At 38.9% G+C, this 15476-nt stretch overlaps 2 protein-coding genes across 3 annotated transcripts in view; one reads left to right on the forward strand and one right to left on the reverse strand.

The window, feature by feature from the left end:
- Positions 1-9602, forward strand: part of RCBTB2 (RCC1 and BTB domain containing protein 2) — a 32174-nt gene extending 22572 nt beyond the window's left edge. For both annotated transcript variants that reach the window (XM_066313278.1, XM_066313279.1), the window contains 3 exons: positions 1797-1933; positions 2531-2661; positions 5967-9602. In XM_066313278.1, coding sequence (XP_066169375.1) covers positions 1797-1933; positions 2531-2661; positions 5967-6107 — 409 coding nt within the window. In that variant the 3' untranslated portion in view covers positions 6108-9602. The remainder of the gene's footprint in view (positions 1-1796; positions 1934-2530; positions 2662-5966) is intronic.
- Positions 9603-10614: 1012 nt separating this feature from the next.
- The window catches only part of RB1 (RB transcriptional corepressor 1), a 70905-nt gene continuing 66043 nt past the window's right edge, over positions 10615-15476 (reverse strand). Inside the window, exons 23-27 of the mRNA XM_066313281.1 lie at positions 15226-15392; positions 14337-14367; positions 13875-14020; positions 13584-13633; positions 10615-12602 (exon numbers count right to left, since the gene is read on the reverse strand). Of these exons, the coding sequence (XP_066169378.1) occupies positions 12529-12602; positions 13584-13633; positions 13875-14020; positions 14337-14367; positions 15226-15392 (468 nt within the window). The 3' untranslated portion in view covers positions 10615-12528. The remainder of the gene's footprint in view (positions 12603-13583; positions 13634-13874; positions 14021-14336; positions 14368-15225; positions 15393-15476) is intronic.

Consider the following 15476-nt stretch of genomic DNA (forward strand, 5'->3'; position numbering starts at 1 on the left):
AATGGATTTACATATATGGTGCTACCAAAATACTGTGAAGGAATAATAAAGCATCAGGCACACTCTGTAGAATGAACGTTTTCTTTACTGTCATGATGCAACTGGATCAAAGTATTTTAAAATATGTTTTGCAATATTTGGCCTCTTCTGGAGCATTGTCATGAACACAATTCTGGCAAAAGTTTCTTTTCATTGTGTAGTCATTTCTTTACTGCTCATGAGGACTTCTTTCCATCTTCTTCTATTCCTGTTCTTGAACTGGATCCCACTGGTGGTGGTTATTGGCTGGCAGTGGTGCAGAAATGTCAGGAAACACCCAGCTCAGTGGGAGCAGCCCAAGGCCAGCGCTGCCTGCAGGAACAGACATCCCAGTGTGCGGGTGGGATTTAGCAGCTCTGCATTCAGCCAGCCAGAACTGCCTGTCTGGGCTGTGTCTGCTGAGGGATAGTGACAGGGAGAGACACACTCCAGAGGATGAGTCACTCCAAGATACTTTGCAGACTGGAGGATGTGTGCTAACCAACTTTTATTTTCATTTACTTACTAATTTTTCAGGGATCAATGTGACCCACCTTCTCTTTGACTTTTGTGCGGTGCCATTGGGGCACAGAGCATTCCCAAGGTCTGATCCACCCTGGATGGATAACATGGTCACCACTACTTAATGTGGGGCTCTGGGAAGCAAAACAGTGAGCTTTTGTCTGCCTCTCCCAATGCCAGAATGTGGTGAAAGATGTTGCAGAAGCTAAATGATTACTTCATTTTTTTTTTTATGAATTTGACAATAGGTTCCTTTATTTTATTAAAAGCTCCAAAATATTAAGATTAAAAAAATTCTTTCAATAACCAGTAAAATGTGAAGAACTTAAGTCATCAGTTAAATAATTATTTTTCATTTAGATTTAAGTGATACTGTCTTTATGTTTAGTTTTGTCTCAGAGACATTAAAAGGAAACCATCCTGCTTTTTACAGGAAGGTTTCAGTAAAAGAGAAAATTCAGATGTGGGAAAGTTACAATTTAGTGTAGTACAAAGAAGTAGGATTAAATTGTGGTTGTTATAGGAAAAGCTATCAGAAGTGGAGATGTTCATTTTTATCAATAGGAATTTTGAAAACAATGCGCATTAGGATTCTTTTTAGGGAACAGTAAGTTACAGTGCATTGTAAATTACTGTGAACTGGAAGTTGAAGATCATGGCTACCAAAGGCAGTTGCTTTGTCCTTGTTTGTATCTGTCACAAAAGTATTCAGACTTGTAAGAAAAAGGTGATGAAAGATATGAGTGCGAGTGTCTTCACTTTCAATAATTTAATCCTTGAATGTAGTGATTAATGGTAAATTGTGTATGGACTCTGCCACTGAAATAAGTGATACCTAAATTATTAATAATTTCCCTCTTCATTAGGAAATGCTGAAGAAATCAGGGTCAAATCTCAGAAATGTCCAAGTTAAATGTAAACTTTATCTGCTACAAGTCAGGTGATAAAATTGTTAATGTATAATGTATTTAAGAAAATGGCATCAAAACTCGATTGATAATCCTTGTAGATATTGTAAATAGAAATAGAGCCTGCCATAAAGTATTAACAACAGAAATAAAATTCTGAATTATATATATCAGGCTTATAAGGCTTAAAGAAATGAACATGTTCAAAGCAAGAAATCATGTTGCTAGAGGTTCTACTTGGGTGTTTAGTCTATTAGGACTGATCTATTTTTTTTACCAACTTCTTGCTGCAGCTCATCTTTCAAGCTTAATTCTTTACAGTGTACAATCTTTGTTCATGTTTTGTAGGTGTGAACATTTTCGCTCCATACTCAATAATGATGATGAAATTATAGAAATGAGTGAATTTTCTTATCCTGTTTACCGAGCCTTCCTGGAATATCTGTATACAGACAACATTAGGCTCCCTCCTGAAGATGCAATAGGTATTTGCCATAAGTGGAAATTACGCCAGATTACTGTTTTTGAAAAGTTCAAACTATGTGTCATTACAGGGTAAGGAAAGCAGGGCTTGTTAATTTTAGTTTCATAAGCACTTAGATCTTGAGTTTGGCAGGAGGAAAGGATGCAGCAGCAGGAAACATGCCCAAAGAGAATGAGTGATGGGCATGCAATGACATCAAAGGTGAAAAGTTTTCAGAAAGAAAACTTACAAAGAACTTTCTTTTATTTAGAAAGGCACTAATGCCATCCTGAAACTTTACTTGTTTGAGTAGCTGTAGCGATTTTTGATCCTGAATGAAAAGGGAGCTCTTCACTGCATGAATTTAAGAGGATGTAAGTCAGTAATTGATGTCCTAAATGAGAACAGGAGAACAGTTAATAAACCATACATAGTAATAAAATGGTTCCTTTTTTGATAGGTCTGTAGGGGACCTTGAAAAAGGCACACATCATCTAGGGGGAAAAAACAGAGCAAGTCTTTGATTAATTCAGCCTAAAACAAAATGGTGATTGATTAATTTGAAAAGACAGTAATATATTTTGCACCAGAATAGTTAAAGCTGTATACATTTTCATAGGGCTGCTAGATTTGGCAACACTGTATAGAGAAAACAGACTGAAAAAGCTTTGCCAGCAAACGATCAAACAAGGCATTTGTGAAGAGAATGCCATTGCTCTTCTTTCTGCTGCTGTCAAGTATGAAGCTCAGGTAAGAACTTCTCTTCAGGTAAGCAAAGTTGTTTTCTGAGAAATGAAGCTGCCTAATGTAAACATGAGTATATTTAACTGATGAGGCATGATTACTGTAATTTCCCTTTCTGGCTTATCAAATGTTTGTTTTCCCCTTTTTAAGCTGTAAAATAAAAATTAAAAATCCCCCAGTTTAGTGTTTTCTTCCTGCCCTTTTGGCTTGCCCCTGTGAGTCAGGGTTCTTAATCTGCTTCCTTCCTTGTCACGTGGCATGGCAGGGCATGGCATGCAAATCTCTCATTGCCATTTACATCTGTGCCTTTGGATTTTGCCCTTTCACTCCCTGAGTTCTCCACTGATCATTTTGTCCGCCAGTGTCTGATGCTGACTTTTACAGGGAGTGGGAGAATTTGCCTGTAAAGTCCCTGCATATTTACACTTGAGCTTTTATTTTAAAAATCTACTTTTGCAGTACTGTTTACAATGACTTATGCTGACATACAACAAATGACCTATTGTTAATACTTCCCCCATTTCCTGTCATCTGGTCCGCCCTTGGCTCTGGAATGAGTCACTAGCAGTCAACCTGTTATCTGTGCTTTTTTGGTAAACAAACACTTTTCAAAGATATTTTCCTTTTCTCATCTTCTCAGCGCTGTGATGATTGTAGAAATAACTGTGTGGTGGGTTTTATTGTTCAGAAAGTCTGCTTATGTATTTTGGGTGTAGGGGACATTGCTATAAATACCTTTTGGGTATAGGAGGCAAGTAGAAAGAAGAGACTGAGAAAAACACTGAGTTAAAAATGCTGCAGTAATCAGTGCTCTATGGAGACAGAAAACTACAGGAGATGAATTTGTGTAGGAGTTGCAAAGAAGAGGCTGGAAGTCAGTGAGTTCTATGCATTGAAAGAGGGGATAACAAGAGATTAGTGGATAGTAAGAGTGCCAGCTGCCAGTTACAAGGCATTTGTAACCCAGGTATCAGAAACAGAGGTCATGGATGGTTGGGGCAGAGGAGTTGTGCTTGCAGTGTACTGGGCTGATACAAGCTCAGCACAGCAGAGAAAGCTCTACAGGAAGGCATGATGGTTTGGTTATCTTAACAGTAGGTTTTTCATTAGAATTTTATTCTATTTTCTCCTCTTACAAACTTTCTAAGATTTTTTTTTAACATCTTCAAAGCAGAGGTATTTTTGGTTGGTCTGTATCTGGTGAAGTACTTAAAGAGTAGTTCAAGATGTGTTTAGGTGTGTTGTGAAGTAGTAAAACTAGCCTGGACAAAGTACCAGAGCTCATAACACCTGAGACACAATAAAAGGGATTGGCTAGATAACTAAATACATATTATCCTCCTCTTCTTTCTGAGATTCAGTGGTTTGTTCTTTCAGAACATGTAACAGTTTAACATAACTGTCAGATGATGAATTGGTTCACCTGCCCTGGCTGCAGCATGTGCCCAATTCAGGAGTGTATTGTTGCCCTCCTCCCTACACTCACAGCTCAGAAAGGGATGGAAGCGCAGCAAAGATTTCTTTATCAAAGACATGGGGTAGTATCTGCCTAAGGAATCATGGAATAAACCAGGATCCTCTAGTGTACCACATTAATACAGTAATTCCTGGTTTGAGAACCATATACAGTGTGTCAGGACTTCAGCAGAAAACTGCCTAAAGAAGGATTATGAAAGAGGCTCATATTTTGGAGGTTTGAAAAGATGGAATTCCATTTCTTTTAGTCATTAAATGTGAACAATGCAAGTGAAAGATCATAGTGGTGTGTGACATGCCGTTCACATTGCCAGTTAAATGAAGACTGACTTCACTATGGTATGCATCTGTTAGGATTTGGATAGTGAAAATATTTTTCCTATCCTCAGAAAATACAAAGAGTTTCTGCTACAAGTTATTTTAAAGCATATTTCTCATATACACTGCAGCAAAGTTTAGACTAATCATCTTCTGTAAAACAGAACAAAAAAGACACTATTTTTTGAAATAGCAAAATGAGTGACCAGGATTCTCTGTAATCTATGGTTCTCTTCATACCAGCTTAAAAGTTAGCTGCTGATCATTTTAGCAGAAAAAGCATAAAAGTTCACACATTGACTGTAAAACAGCTCAGGTTCTGACAGTACCATTTCAGAAGTCTGCTGGAACTTAAGGTGTCACTGTCTTTGATTGTCTACATTTTTTATTTCCTCTCGTTTTTTGCTTCTTCTATTCTCATTCCTTTTCTACTTTCCCAGTAGTTGTTGATAAGAGATACTTGCTTCCATTATTATACAAATAAATACCATTATTTCTTCTTTAAGGATATGTTCTGCTTCAGTTTATGCTTTAGTTACATCTTGAAACATGGAATCTAAAGAAAAGATTTCAAAAGGAAATGCACAGGTAGTCTGCTGAGTGTCTTTCTACTATTAATCCCAGGCTGCAATGTTTGTGTAGTTAACAGAGAATAAAATTGGCATGGGTTACTCTTTTTACTGCAACCCTTGTAGAGTTTATAGTTAATGGATTGATTCTGACTTCCTTGCTGCTGGCTCCAGCTCTGGCTGCAGAAGGTAATTAATTTTTCCTCACAGCAAGTTGTTTCATAGGTCCCAACTAAAGGAGACTGAGCCAGTGCATGGAGAGAACGATTGCCACTGTTGTGAGGTGTTTGAGTGGGAAGAATTTGCTGGGTGCAGTCCTGGTTGTATGGCTTGATGGCTTGTACCCATCCTGTGCTGAACAGCTGAGCATCCTCTTACAGCGAGACCAGGACAAGACAGAACCTTTTGTGCTATCTGGGAGTCCCATTCAACAGAGGGATACCATTCCTAGGTTTGCCATGAAAAACACATGTATCCTAACATGCAGTTTGTGTTCAGCAAGCATCATCACATTTTTCATCATCTTTTGCTTTTATTTCCAGCATGACTAGCACATCTTTTTTTTTACAGGACCACTACCAAATGCAGTGCAGAGAGGACAAGAAAGGAATTATTGATGCTCTAGTAGTTCTGTTTGGGGCAATTTGATGGTTTCACCTGTTGGTAACTTTTCTAATGAATGCGTAGTAAACTCTAGTAAATGTGATGGAGTTCTAAAGTTGATTTAGGTGGCTACTCCTATTTTGTCAAAGTGGGTTTACTGAATAGTTTGTGTGAATGAATTTTATCCCATCATTTGTGATCTCATCAAAAGGATCAAAAAAGGGATTGATAACGGGAACAATCTGGTATATGCTTTGCTAATTAAATGACAGATTTGAAACAAAATAACAATATTAATAATTTTATCAGTCATTCATGCTACAAATTACTCAAATTTGTTCCTAGGACTTGGAAGAATTTTGCTTCAGATTTTGCATAAACCATTTGACTGTTGTTACACAAACTCAAGGCTTTGCAGACATGGACCATGACCTCCTGAAAAACTTCATTAGCAAAGCCAGCAGAGTGGGAGCATTTCGAAATTGAGGTCTGACTACTACCAAGCTGAAGAGCACATCCTCTCTTCCCTTCTGGAAATACTTTTCCCTTGGAGAACTTCTCCGTGGTCAGAATGTGCAATGGTTTGGAAGGAAAGTCTTGGTGTCCATCAGCTTAGGGGTGTGTAGAAGTCCACTAACACATAGGCTTTGTTGTAAGGATGGCTACAGTGTAGATGTGTGGTGACTGTTCATTGCCAACAGCCAGGATTTAACACAAAAGTCTAATGTAGTAACTATTACCCTTTCTTACTCAAAGTCAAGCAAACTAAGCTTGTCATTATCTAGTCTAATTTTTTTTTTTTTAACAATCTGTGTTTGGATTTTATGGGACAGTGACTTGTTTGCTGCTAAAACTTTCATAGTGTACTTTTGTCTCAAAATTCAGTTAATATGCCATAGCAGGCTTCTTTTTATAATCCAGTGAAGACACAAACTTGTGTTTCTGGACATATGGTAAAGTAACATAAGTTCTTTAGGATGAGAGGATTTCTGTTTTCTAGGATATGTCTAACTTGGTGTTTATTTATGAGGAGCTTCAGCAAGGTATTATGGTTTTGAGTTTCCAGCACTTGTCTCATTGTTCAGCCAGAATGAGAAGGATCTCCTTTTCCATTATACTGTGGCCCCTGGTACCCCAGTGGAAGCACTCACCAAGTTTGTCTGGGTGTGAATTGTCACACTGTGAGTTTTACTGCTAAGAAAACCACCTAGTTACAAACCCAAACAAGAGTTCAAGAAAAGGAAATTCCGCTTGAGGCTTATTTATTCCTGTCCTACTGTCTCTCCTCAGAGAGGTCAACTTCAGAAAAAGGTGATTTTGAAGTGGTAACTTCAAATTAATTAAATTGTAAGAGTGAAGTGACACTGTATTCCAGATGGTGATAAAGGTATCTTGTCCAAATACAGCATTAATATTCTCCTGTGGTCAGAGCTGCGAGGTGACCACAGCACTTTCCTTTCAGGGCTGTTCAGGAGAGAGGAGCTGCCCTCTGAACACGCCTCTCCCCCAGCACTGATCGTCGGTGGCTAAGGTAGAGTAGATGCTTCATTTCAAACCGGCTGAAAGTTAAGGTTTCAACTGAGCTAAGGTGAAAACCCCACCCAGTGCTGCACAGAGGGAGGTCTGCCTCATTACAGAAGGTCTGGAGCTCATGGAGCATTTTCTTGAATTTTCTAACAGGTAACTGAATTAACCCTGAGAATTTAAGATTATGACAAGTGAAGTGACTTCAAGTGCCTTTTGCAGTATTTTATGAATTGGGAAGACAAAAAATGGATGACTAGGCTCAGTACACTACTATAATTATATAAGTAGTCATCCAATCTTCCTGCAGGTCCCTGCTCTGTCACAGCATCCTTCAACTACCTTTTCTAATCCTCAAATGTGGTTTCTAAGAACATAATTTCCTTAAATGACCACATCTTCATGTCTAAGTTGAAAATAGCTGTTCTTTACTACATTGGAGGCTCATTTCTTAAACAATCCTATTGTTTGAGGAAGAGTAGGAGGAAAAAGAGCAGGACAGACTTGGAAAAGTAGTGAGTAGTTCCCTCTTCACCCCAGGCCCTGCGGGTGTGAGTGGAAAGGTGGAGCATGCAGGTAGCAGAATGTACTTAGGAAGAGGGTGATGAGCAAGTATTCTAGAAAAGGCTGTGGTAAAAATTTACTTGTTTGTGACATTTCCCTCAGCCTCTCACTAGAAATATATTGGGTTATCCACTGCTAATAAACACATTCTGCCACCCCCTCAGCAATGAGTATGACTTCCTTCAGCAGTGTTAAGTCTGTTCTTAGCAGCTGTGTCAGTATTTTGTATTCAAACCAAAGTGGTCAAAACCTTTCCAATACATAATGCAGATTCATCAAAAACACAACTTTGCTGGGGGAGGAGCTCGGTTTTGTTAAGTTTGTGTTGAGAAGCACTTGACACCAGCACACAGATTGAAGTTACTGCAGACAGTGAAACAGTGTCACAATAGGGCTCAAATTCACTGCCACCCCTGTGTGCTGTAGCCCAGCGCTGGTCATACCAAAGCATGGACACAAGGGATTCCATGTAAACCAAGGCTGCAATCCCTGCTTAAGCCTGGGATGCCAGATTCACCTGCCAGCATTTCCTTAAGGGTAGCAGTATATGGAAGGAGGGTGTACAACCACATCCCAGCCTTGGGGCAGCAGCTGCCACCAGCCCCTGTCCCACCCACCCCTATGGCACCACGCTGGCACACATCCAATCTCACTGGGAAATGGAACCAGCTGGGCACCTCCACCCCTGGGGCTGGCTTGTCAGTGGTCACTCCAAGCTTTCCTAAGGTGTGTACTATGAAAGGTCTCCTCATACATTTCTGTTGTTTTATTGAGAAGAATCAAACAAAAAACTATAAATGTGAAATGATGGGGGCGGGGGGTTTGACTCAACATCTGAGCAGAAACCTTCTCTGTCTCTCTGGGGACACTACTGCATGGAATGATAGCACTGGAGAGGGACATAACTCTCCTCCATTAGCTCAAGTTCATAACAAAGTAGTTGAAGCGAGATTGCAGCTGAAATGGCATGCTGCTTGGAACAAGATATTTTTGGCTTAATAGAACCAAGTGTCATTTTTTTTTTCCAATTTACTTCCTTCCTGCTCATTATTTCCAACCAACATACACATTAAAGCCTCCTTGCAATTTCAGAATAATTGACAAAGCCTGTAATTTTGAGAAAAAGCATCTCTGGATTGAATGAGGATGATACTAAAGGTCTGGTGTGTCAGAGTTGGCTTTTATTCTGTATCATCTGACCTGGATGTGATACTGTTACATTCATAGAAACAGTTATTTATTTAATTTTTAAATTTTCATTGCATGTGTTCAAAAAAACCCACCCTTGCTGGCTTAGGTGGTTAAATGTGGGTGCATGGATGTAAATATGTCCTTGAAACCCAACCATGGAACATTTCAGAAGAAATTGAGAGTGCGTTTTACTGTTGTGAGAGAGTCTGCAAAAACCTTGTGTTTATGGATCTTGCAGGCAGAATACTTAATAACTTATTTTTCACTTTTAGGATACCAGACAAAAGGTATTTAGTAAAAAGTGAAAATTTGGTCAAACACGAACTGTGTCTGGGGTTTAAATAATGAGCCATGTTCCACTCCAGAAAGGGATCTGGAAAGAAAAAGAAATTACATGGGTAGGGGCATTTGAAGGTTCTCCTAAGTTAGTGCAGCTAAAGGCCAGCACTGCATTATCATCTAGTACCCACCTGCAGGGTTTTGTTACAATGCTTGGTAACTATGTAAACTGGTGTTTTTATATGACTGGAACACCTTCCCTGGGCTCTCCTTGTAAAACAAAGCATTTATTTACCCTATAGAGGCAGGATTCATTGGCCACCACACAATGATGTAGAAAGTTTACAGCCTGAACATAAATGAGTTTTTTGTTTCTGTACAAACTTACCTGGACCATTAATAAAAATACCATAACATTTAAAACAGTTTGAGTGGGATTTTTTCCTTTTCAGTAAAAATGAAGAAAGTTTGTAATGCTTGTGGACTGAACTGTGTGTAGGAGAAAGAAAAGTAACTCAGATAATATTTCACAGAGGTACCTTGAAGGCTGTTTGTGGTCGTCAGGAGATAACACATTTTTAAGCTGGAGACTTTCTTCAAGTGTATTTCCAACTTTCAAAGAAATTAATGCCCTGATGACTTAATAAACTGTGATTAATAAAATGGTCCTCAGAACACCAATCATGGTTTCTTAAGCAAATTTATATTATGACCAGCTTGTTACATTTTAAAATATTTCAGCTTATACTGTGCGCTGGTATCACACAGCCATAATCTTCTCCAGCTTCTTCACATTTGATACAGGTGTCTTCCTGCAGCCACTCCTGTGCCCAAAAATGTGCACTTACACATTCCCTGTGGCTGTTATGGGACCTGTGAGGGACTTGCTGTTTAGTACAGCCCCTCTGCCTCAGCACAAAATTCTTCACTTGCAAGTCCAAAGGCAAGGAGGAAGAAAAAATGTTCCTATGACATATAAGAACAAACAGTATTTGGAAACAGTGGACAGCAGGAAGAGATTAAGGTGTAAAACATCAAATGAAGAGGCTGGGAATCAGCTCATCCACCTTCAGATGGCTACACAGCCAAGCCAATAGATTCCAATAAATGGGCCTTTAAAGGATGCAATTTGTCTGACCTTATCTTACACCCAGGGCTTCAGGTTTCTACAGAAATTGATGTGTGGTGTTAAGCACCTAAAATGGCCATCACATTTTGTGGCCAGCTTCTGCTGTGATTCCAAGTTTTCTTTTTTCCTGGAACAGTTTCAATATTCCAGGCCATTTTTAGTACAGCAATGTCTCACTCTAAGAAAAGTGCTGTCAAAACCAGTAAGATTTCCATATCTAATAAAAAGCCAATAGTTCCAATACATATTTATTTGGATATGGTAGCATATGAAATCACCGAGTATAAGAAAATCACTGACTATAAATCCTTTAAAAGTTATTTTATTTATCTTGAAAGGCAAGAAACTGATTAGTTGTATAAAATAGTATTGTATATTTGATGTAAAGCCTTCTGAGTCTGAACAAAAAAAAAAAAAAACCAACGTTTTCCAAGTAAAGAAAGAATGAATTTGTTTATATACTGGACTCTCCATCATTCCTGTAGCCAAAGGACTGCTGTAACAGAGCTTACAGTCAGTGCACCCCAATGTTAACAGATACCCTGTCTGTAAAACTGCAGAAAGTGAGAAAATAAACATAACATACTCTGGAAAGTCCTGTACATTTTTCAATAAGAAAGTTGAAGCCATACTGAGTCTAAAACACCCCTCAATATTACTTTAAAATTAACTTACAGTTTTTGCTGCTCGTAGCATTTTTAGTAGTTCTAAGGTTAGCTTTGAATCAACACAAGAATGGATCTTTAAAAAACTTCCTACTGTAAGTACTCTAGGATCAGCTAAACAATCTGTAAATAAGCTCCCTGGAAGACATTGGTCTAAAACATTTGTGTCATGAATAGCATGCTTTTCTACTGCACCTGTTCTTAATTTAAGTAGCTGCAAAAGCTACATTTCATTAAAATGGGTAATTTTAAAGCAAGACAATTTATTTCCTTATATTTTAATCCACTGGAAATAAAACATGTGCTTTTGTTAATTGGCTTTTTTAACAAAACTTTGTTGTTGCAAGAAAAGTTCCAGTATCTGAATGAGTAACTTACAAATACAAAAGATGAAGAAAGTATTGGATGGATTGGGTTTTTTGCTAGTTGCAACCATTCACAAGTTGCTAAACTAACTGCCTTTTCAGTAAAGTAAAGGCAGATGGATTTTCCCAACGTGGGTTCACCACGTTCAGGTTTTTGCAGATGCTGCAGTAAGGCCAATCGGAGATGCCCTGTGCTCTTAGAGACCAGGCCGCTCTTACCTGGAGCCCAGCTGGAGACACTCTGCTTCCAGCTGTTTCTCAAGCTCTTTGGCTTGGCTACAATTTAGGTGAAAATTTGAAGAAATCAAGAAAATTCTACATCATTAGAATTTTGAAATCTTGCATGTACCAGGTATGGTTTAGGTTTGTTGTTTGTTTTGTTTTTTCCTTTTAATACTTGAGATTTCCCAAGATATAAGAAAGGGCACATCAGTTACTTTCCATATGGGAAGAAGTTTCAGTTTCTGGGAAGATTCAGTGTGAGATTCTGGGATGAATCTCTGTGGGATTCACATTCCATGAAATTCAAAGAGGGACACAGTGTAACTGCCCTCTGAAATGGCACTGGGGTGAGAGCTGGGGAAGCAACACTACGAAATGCCAAGTGTTGGTTTCAGTAGTAAGGCTACGAAATGAGCTCACTGTGTATTCAGGTTGTACTCCTGAGGTGAGGCCTCTTCTCTGCAAGGCCCCCAGCTGCTGTTCAGTTCAATTTGATGGGAATTTGATGTGCTCATTATGAACAGAAACAGAAATCTTTGCAGTAATTGGCCTGCCATTTTCAAAATTTGCAAGTAATGAAAAATCTAAAAATCAAATCTAAGAAACAAAATTAGTGCATTTCAAATCATTCTAGCTAACATTTCATCTTTAGACATAAAAAAATGCAATCCAACGAGACTGAACTGGCTTAAATCAGTAATGCTGCAACAGGAAATTCAGATACTTTCCAAGACTTTTCAAAAATCCTCAAAAATATATAAATTAAATTCAGTGGCTTACATTGTATATATGCTACATCATAAGGCAAAGTATCATGGAAAACATTTAACAATTTAAAAAGTACAAATGCTTTCAACTAGCAATTTGGAATAAAAAGCAACTAAAAAAGCAACTCTATTAATGGAGGCTGTAAAACAAAAACAATCTTAAGAGGGCTGGCAGTGCAGCCCCTGGTCCTGAGAAGAATCTCACTTTTCTTCACTGGCTGAGGTATCATTTCCATCATTCAGCTTCTGCTTTTGCATTCTTGTTCGAGTAGATGCTACAAGAAAACCCAACAAAGAAAAAGAATGGAATTTTTTCTTCATCATTACTTTGGACTTACTATTGGAAAAATTTGTAATGACTCAAGGAATAAAGTTCATTATTCTATTGTAAACAAACCGAATCTCTCATTATAGGATGAACACTTAATTTTGCACTGTTTCTGCTCAGTCTTATAGATCTTAAGAAATTCTTTCCACCTGTTCACTCCAGTTCTCATTGTCTCTGTCCCCTCACTGTCTATTTCCATCCTCCAGGCGGGCAGGTGGTGTGTGTCACATGGGGAATCTTGCCTTGTAGCCAGGCAGAGGCTGTGGGCTGAGCAGTGCCCACATCTCAGAGACAGCCTGCCCAGGAATGCCTTTTCCCCTCAGTGGCACACACCAACACCACTGGACACGAGACAGAGCTGTCCTTTTTAACCTCTGCCGTAAGTAAAACACTGACACGTTTTCCCTAGCTTAAAATAAAGGAGAGGTGCCTGGATGCAGACTCACACCTATCTTGATGAGCAATGTAAGAGTTTTTAATGGGCAAATCAGCTCAGCTGCAGAGCTCAGATCCTCAGAGGGAGAGAATGCCTGGCCAGGCCAAGTATGCTCCTTCTCATGAGTGGAAAATAGAACTCAGATGTGGGGTTGGGGGCATTCTGCTTTTCATAAGCTAGATTTGAGTTTCATTTCAAAACACAAAAGTGATCTCATAAGCTCTGAAAGAAATGCTGACCCACAGTAGAAGAAAAAGCAATCTTAGACATTTTCCTATAAAAGCAAAGCAATAGAAAACCTACATATGGTTTTCCTGTGTACATAAATTTCCATTTTGTACTCTGCATTTTCAAGATTATATGCAGCAAGTACGAAAGCCAAGCAAATTACCCAAATCACATCAGTGTTGAACTGTGTTTTCATCTGAGTGGACCCAAACTCTTATCCAATGCACTCCGTGTTCTGCAGGTTATGAGAAAAGTAATACTCACTCATTTCTGCAAGCTTTTGTTGGAACTTGGACTCCTGGGGTAGGTGTTTGCTACAGAAAGCAAGCATAAGGTTAAGTTAATAAAAATAACTTTTTACCTTCATAACCTAAACTTGAATCAAGGGGAGTCACTTTTTGACATTAAAGCATGTAACTGAGGAGCTTCATGCTTCCATCTCTCATTGGATACAGCTGATAAGCTCCCAAATTAACACAAGATAGGGTACCAGGTTAGGATGAAGGCCCTGAGAACCCGATAAATGCAAAACAGAAGCCCAGGACAAGCTCTCACCTTCCGTCTGCCTCGTCTTGCCCCTCTATATCGAAGCGCAGCCTCTTCAGTGGCTTCGGGGCAGCAGCACCTGCTTCTGCACTGCGCTTCAGCTGGCTCTCACTGTTGCACAACATCTGGTTTATTTTTTGAAACTTTTCAGAAGTCTGAAGTGACAAGAAAATAGGGAAAGAATTGCCAATAAATCCTGAAACCACTCCAACTTTCCAGATTATCCACAAAAAAATTAATGTTCTAAAACTCTGGAGTTTTAAGAATCTTTATCTTGTGCCAAAGCAACTAAAATAAAATGCAACACATTTTGAAGGTGAAGTCTGGATATTTGAAAGGAGTTAACAGAACTTCCCTATAATTACTACATTAAATCACATACACTCATCGGCCTGCTCTAGGAGATGTGAGCAGGCTTTCCCATTCCTCCAAAAATTACATGCATTTAAGACCAAAGATGTTAAAACTCACCCCAAATGATTCTCCAATTGACACCAAAAATCTGCCAAATGAAAAAGAGAAGTTCAAGTTACATTTAACAATGACAGAAGCATCGACTAATTTGCAAAGGTTAGCACAAGGCATTCATGAAGTCTCTTCATATCTCTCTCTGCGCTAACAGAGGAAATCCATACTGTTCTTGTCTGTGTTGAGACATTTCTCTTTGAGCCAGTGAATGCTGAATCACACAGATAGAAATGAAACTGGCTTGAAAGAATCAGAGGCCCCCATAGTCTGCCCTGTATCAGCAGGAAGACCCTGCTGGATCCAGTGCTGGATACCCAGATAATCATCCTCTCATGGTTTAGGTGTTTGCTAATCAAAATCACTTAGGACTTCAACCTAAAATACACAATAACATTTAAACTTCTGGGCACAGTGGCACTCACTTAATCCTAGTCTGAAAAGCCACTGGAAATGGGTACATTAACTGTCATCCTCATCTGCTGAGAACTAGTAACCAAGAGTTTGAAGCGTTCTGTTCAGCCAGCTTAACAAACATTTTGTTGCTAAAAGTATTTTCCCTTTAAAGAAGCTTACAAAGGTCATCGATGTTTTTCAGGAGTCTGATGCATGGTCAAAGCCAACAGTATTTAAGCAACCAGGTCAGGAAATTCCTCTTTGGTGGAAGGTAAAGAAAAAGAAAAAAAAGAGAGAAAAAGCCCAACAAAAAAACCTCAACAGAAAAGCATTGAATGATGAATAGAGATTCCAAATACAGGACAAAAGCTATTAACCAGAAATTATATAATAGCCACAGACTACTGACAAACTAGACTCTGCAGTTTTCCAGTTTGCTTCCACTAAAATTCCCCAAATATATTAAATTCAGTCAAAGAAATGCTTGTCAACAACATACCTAGACCTTGGAGTCATCTTTGTGGGTGACTGAAACCCATCGGAGAATTTGTATGGGCTCTTCAGAGGTGAGATGTAGATGTTATTGCCAGCAGAGACACGCCGAGGAGAGTTGGAAAACTGGTAAGGACTGCGAGGAATGTGTGGGATAGGTGACAGAGTGGGAGGCTATAAGAACAATAAAATAATCATAAGGTTTCATTGCCTATATATTTCTAGTCTACTGAGTAATGAACAGAGCTAATGGCTTAC

The sequence above is a fragment of the Sylvia atricapilla genome, chromosome 2 (assembly GCF_009819655.1).
Source record: "Sylvia atricapilla isolate bSylAtr1 chromosome 2, bSylAtr1.pri, whole genome shotgun sequence".
NCBI lineage: Eukaryota > Metazoa > Chordata > Aves > Passeriformes > Sylviidae > Sylvia > Sylvia atricapilla.